We start from the raw sequence: 6,000 nt of genomic DNA on the forward strand, positions 1-6,000 counted from the left end.
TTGTATGATATAATTGTACACTTAAAAGCTATTAAAGACGTGAAAGTAATTGTAGGGTGACGTCTAATGAAATCTTGGTTAAAGGGACACTACACTATAATATATGAAAATATGCTCATTTTCCAGCTCCCCTAGAGTTAAACATTTGATTTTTACCGTTTTTGGAATCCATTTAGCTGATCTCCGGGTCTGGCGCTACCACTTTTAGCATAGCTTAGCACAATCCATTGAATCTGATTAGACCATTAGCCACACGCTAAAAAATAATCAAAGTTTCAATATTTTTTCTATTTAAAACTTGACTCTTCTGTTGTTACATTGTGTACTAAGACCGACAGAAAATTGAAAGTTGCGATTTTCTATGTCGATCTGGCTAGGAACTATACTCTTATTCTGGCGTGATAATCAAAGACTTTGCTGCCGTAACATGGCTGCAGCAGGCGCAATGATATTACACAGTGCCCGAAAATAGTCCCCAGCTATTGAAAGTTACCAAGGGGACTATTTTAAGGTGCTGCGTCATATCATTACGCCTGCTGCAGCCATGGTACAGCAGCAAAGTCTTTGATTATCACGCCAGAATAAGGTATAGTTCCTAGCCAGATCGAAGTATATTATGCTAAGTTATGCTAAAAGTGACCTGGAGATCAGCTGAATGGATTCCAAAATGGTAAAAATCAAATGTTTAACTCTAGGGGACCCGGCAAATTAGACTAATTTCAAAAAAGTGGAGTGTCCCTTTAAGGGTGGTTAAGCTAGTTAGACCTGGTTTGGTCACCAACCAGCGAAGCATAATATATCCTGGTGGTCTTTTTATGCTCTATACAAGCAGAAGCATGATTGATCACAGCTTTAATTAACAATGTCAACATCCCACCAGTTAGTGTGTTCTGGTGATCGACTGACCTATTAACCTAGATTCAGTAAGCATAGAGGAATTTGCTCTTTCTGACCTCTGAACGCATAATTCACAGCGGCCCCTGACCTGGTGCTAAACGCTCAGCTGGTGGAGCAGACCACCTATCTGGAGGACAGGCCCATGTATGCTCTGGAGTGTGCCCTCGAGGAGAACTGTCTCTCCAGCACGGCAAAGAAAGGCGACCACAGCGCGTACCGCCGCCTGTTCCGCTTCTCCTCGCAGATCCACAACGTCGGCCAATCCGACTTCAGACCCAAACTGGGATACCATGCCTGGACCTGGCACGAGTGTCACAGGCAAGAATATATTAGATTCAATCCAAAACTATGCATGGCCTGGTTTACCCACAAGGATTAACTTAAGCCAGGACTAGGCTTTAGTTAAAGGAAAACACCACCGTTTTTCAATATTTTACTATGTTTTTACCTCAACGTAGATGAATGAATACATACCTATCTTTTTTCAATGGGTGCACTTTTAATCCTTGTACAGCGCTTCTTGAATGTGTTAGCATTTAGCCTAGCCCAATTCATTCCTATGGCTCCAAACAAAAGTTTTATTTTGTGCCACCATACTTGTATAACTACTCATGTAAGAGTCTTTAAATAGGGAAAACATGGAAGTGTTTGGTAGCTTCTAAATTCATCCCTGTTTGGATCCTAAGGAATGGATGGGGCTAGACTAAATGCTAACACATTCACAAGGCGCTATACAAAGATTAAAAGTGCACGCATTGAAAAAGATGAGGTAAGAGTTTAGGTAAGGACACAGTAAAATATTGAAAAACGGTGGTGTATGCCTTTAAATTAAAATTTTTAAGCATCTTTTATGAACATGCCTTAAGACGTTACTAGTGTGTATCTTGAGACAAATCAATGGCACTGGCTTATTTTAAGATCTATTAGTGCAAATAATGATTTTCAATTGAGACTCGGACTATGCTTAAGCCTTGTCTGAGAAACTGGGAGCTCATTCTGAAATACAGGTGTGTGATGTCTTTGTTTATGGTGTTTATTTGTACAGGCATTATCACAGTATGGAGGTCTTCACACACTATGATCTTCTCAGTTTAAATGGTACCAAAGTGGCAGAAGGTCACAAAGCCAGCTTTTGTTTGGAGGACACACAATGTGACGAGGGTGAGAACTCATGGGACTTTTGCATTCTGCTAAACAGTTCAAGTTATTCTGCATCAGTGATAATCAACATTAGCATATTTAAAATCTGACCATTTTCCAATATCATCTTTTAATTTGTAACGTTGCCTTTATGCATTTACAAAAAAAATATCCAAAGTAATACACTTTTGTTGCAAACTACGTGATAATTTCTCATTATCTTTATTCTTTAACAACAATGAAACTATTGTTTGAATGATATATAAAGTTTTTCCCACAATAAACCATTACTGTTTTTTATGCAGGTATTCACAAACGATATCTCTGTGCCAACTTTGGTGAACAGGGAATCACAGTCGGCTGCTGGGACACCTACAGACACGACATTGACTGTCAGTGGGTCGATATCACAGATGTGAAACCAGGAGATTACATCTTCCAGGTACAATTTACACCCCTCCACTGAAATCAAATATCAAATTTACCTTGATTTCTTACTGAATCTGTGTTTTATAGGTTGTTATCAATCCTAACTATGATGTAGCAGAGTCAGATTACACCAACAATGTTATGAAGTGCAATTGTCGCTATGATGGACACAGAATATGGACTTATAACTGCCAAATAGGTGAGTCTGACATAATAAAACAATACAATTGAATTGAAATCATAATTGTATTATAATCATCTCATATTTTCATTAATGCGCTTTTTCTCCAGGTGGCTCACGGAGTTCAGACATGGCTGAATATCCAGGAATGAGCAACCAGTTGTACCATAGATAGAGACCGGAAAACCAAAATCTCTCAAGTGGAGGATGCTGTAAACTGTCAATCATGACTCGTGATTCATATAAAACTGACCACTAGAGAGACTCCAGCACTTCAAGGGCAGACACTGACTTCTGCTCTGTTGATCGACCTCCATGTGTAGACGTTTAGCTTCTTATATCAAGCTTGCAAGCTTTTGAACAAAAAGTATTTAAATTCAATTGTACTGTACTGTTGCTTTTCGATAGATAGATAGGTTATGTAACGGTAACACAAACTGGGATATTTTTCACGTGTTTTACTATATTATAAGTTGCATAAACAATACTGTTACTTCTACATTTCGATACAGCTCTCTCTGACACTTTAGTGGTTAATTCATCAAGCATGTCAAATTATTTATTACATTCAGTCAGGGATTATGATATTTTGTTATGCATATGCAATGTGAAACTGTGAGAATTTGATGGGTATTTGTAAAGCGCCTTTAAAAAAAAGCTCCCTCCGTTTTATGAGGGTATATATGACCAGTTCAATGGTTTTAACATATACCGTGTGTTTATGGCTGAGTAGAACAACAATCATTGTGAAACCATTGCATTGTTTTCTGTAATAAAAAGAATGGCGTAAGCAATGTATGAGTTTTCATATCTAAATGTATGACCTGTGCCAGGTGAAATAAAGTGCACTAAAATACACTTGAGGTACGCTTAGTATCATTGCACTAATTTTGTACTTAATATACAAAAAAGTATTTTTAATATTTTATATTTTAGTCTTTAGCACTTTATATATAAGAAGTCTTTATTTAAGATAAACTTAAGAAAATTACGTACTCAAACAGTGCCATTATTTCAATACACTAAAAATCAGTTTTAAGTATTATTGGTACTTAGCATACTTTTTTAACTGCACTAAGGTACTACTGAAGAACTATACTTTTAATTATTATATGTAGTATATAAATATTAAACTATTTTTTAGCACAAAAGAAAACAATACTAAAATTGCACTTGCTTGTAGATAAAGGTACAGTATGGTTTTAGCGGCATCTGGTGGTGAGATTGTGAATTGCAATCAACCTGAACCTCAATGAGAAGCTACAGTACAGTGGCTGGCACAGAACAAACATGTCAATATCGAAGACAACGGCTAAAGCTTTTGGGCAGCTGACTTGTTGCCTCGCTGCATGAGGCAATGATTTCGGTGGCATGAAGGCAGCTCCGAGCAACGCATTCGGACACACTTCATAGGCAGCGTCATGGAATTCTGTTTGAAATATAAACATAGATCGCCTTTGTGATAACTAATCCCATATTTGAAAAATACAACACAAATTTTTCACTAGAAATGCAATTGGACACAGCCAACGTAGGGACGAAATGCGCTCTGTAGAACAGTTTGTCCCTTTAGGGCTACTGTAGAAACATGACGCCAACTTCCATGTAAGGGGACCCGCGCTGTACTGTATGGAGATCAAAATAAAACAATACAGTTCATTATGTAAGGTCTTTTTACACCACTGATAATATAGTTATGTATATCATATTGCATTTCTGTCAAAAGATCCTTCTTAAAGTCCCACATTGCACCGTTAAAGGGCACATATTACGCAAAATCCACTTTTACAAGGAGTTTGGACATAATGTGTGTTGGCAGTAATTAAAAGAACCACCCTACGATGAAAACCACCCTGCTCCTTGTTTTTTAAAGCCTCATTAGACATGCCGTTTTGATATTCTTATCAATGTGAGGTCACATTGATAAAGCCCCGCCCACTTACAGTCCTGCATTAGTTTCCACCCTCAGCAAGTTGTACTCTGTCCACTAGATACTATTGTCTTAGACGGTATTAATCAGATCTGTTTGTAGGGAAGTGAGGAGCAGTAGCTCATTTGCATTTAAAGGAACAGATATTAAAACAGCGAGTTTTTGCTCCCATCCAAATGGGGCATTTTCAACATAATAATGATCTCCGGGGTATTTTGAGCTGAAACTTCACAGACACATTCTAGACACACCTGAGACTTATATTACATCTTGTAAAAAGGCCATAATAGGCGCCCTTTAAGTACACTTAGTAGGCAGCAAACAAGTTTTCAAATCTAAATGTATGGCCTGTCCCAGGTGAAATAAAATACACTTTAAGTACACGTAGTAAATGAACCCTTTTCATGCACTAATTTTGTACCTAATGAACAAAAATGTGTCTTTAGCAATTAAGATAAACTTAGAGTCAGGGTATCTGATTTTGAAAAATGCTAACTTTAGCCTACTAGCACTGACGACACGATCCCACCCTCCGTTCAAATTGCCATCCAAAGCCACGCGTCCTCCAAAACACATGAACATGCACAGACCACAAGCCATAGGTGTCATTTACACTGGGGACGCTGGGGACATGTCCCCACCACTTTTTGAAATGGTTAATTTTGTCCCCACCACTTGTTGAAAGCATTTGGTTAAAATGTTCTGAAAAATCAAGCAATACCTGTTCGACTTACACTGCAAAAATGACTTTCTTACTTAGTATTTTTGTCTTGTTTTCAAACAAAAAATATATACAATTTAAGTGAATTTTTGATTAAAACAAGCAAAAATATCTGCCAATGGGGTGAGAAAAAAATCTAAAAATAAGATTTCTTTTTTCTTAAACACTTAATCACTCCATTGGCAGAAATTCTTAGAATTTTTGTGTTGTTTTCAGTAAAAATATCTAAAAATTCTTAAATTAAGATGATTTTTCTTGATGAGAAAAAAATCAAGTTTTTAGACCAAAAATATCAAATTTAAGTGATTTTGTAAATAAAACAAGCAAAAAAAATCTGCATGGGGTAAGCATTTTTTTCTTGATATTTTCTTGAATTAAGTGTTTAAGAAAAATATTCAAGATTTTTTTGCTTTCCCCATTGGCAGGTTGTTTTGCTTGTTTTATGCACAAAATCACTTACATTTGGTATTTTTGGTCTAAAAACTTGATTTTTTTCTCATCAAGAAAAATCATCTTAATTTAAGAATTGTTATATATTTTTACTGAAAACAACACAAAAATACTAAGAACATTTTTCTTGAAAGTAATTTTTTGCAGTATACTACTTGTTTTGTGGTCCAGGGTCACATATGTTGCGTCGTGTGCTTATAGTGTGTTTTCTTTTACATATGTAATGAATTTCATTGTAATCATTGACTTAAC

The 6,000-nt window shown here is 36.4% G+C and overlaps 1 protein-coding gene across 1 annotated transcript in view; it reads left to right on the plus strand.

The window, feature by feature from the left end:
- The window catches only part of loxl2a (lysyl oxidase-like 2a), a 33,955-nt gene extending 30,450 nt beyond the window's left edge, over nucleotides 1-3,505 (plus strand). The window contains exons 10-14 of the mRNA XM_065290507.2: nucleotides 975-1,215; nucleotides 1,943-2,058; nucleotides 2,343-2,479; nucleotides 2,554-2,665; nucleotides 2,758-3,505. Of these exons, the coding sequence (XP_065146579.1) occupies nucleotides 975-1,215; nucleotides 1,943-2,058; nucleotides 2,343-2,479; nucleotides 2,554-2,665; nucleotides 2,758-2,822 (671 nt within the window). The 3' untranslated portion in view covers nucleotides 2,823-3,505. The remainder of the gene's footprint in view (nucleotides 1-974; nucleotides 1,216-1,942; nucleotides 2,059-2,342; nucleotides 2,480-2,553; nucleotides 2,666-2,757) is intronic.
- The last annotated feature ends 2,495 nt before the right edge of the window (nucleotides 3,506-6,000 follow it).

This window comes from Paramisgurnus dabryanus, chromosome 10 (genome assembly GCF_030506205.2).
Source record: "Paramisgurnus dabryanus chromosome 10, PD_genome_1.1, whole genome shotgun sequence".
NCBI lineage: Eukaryota > Metazoa > Chordata > Actinopteri > Cypriniformes > Cobitidae > Paramisgurnus > Paramisgurnus dabryanus.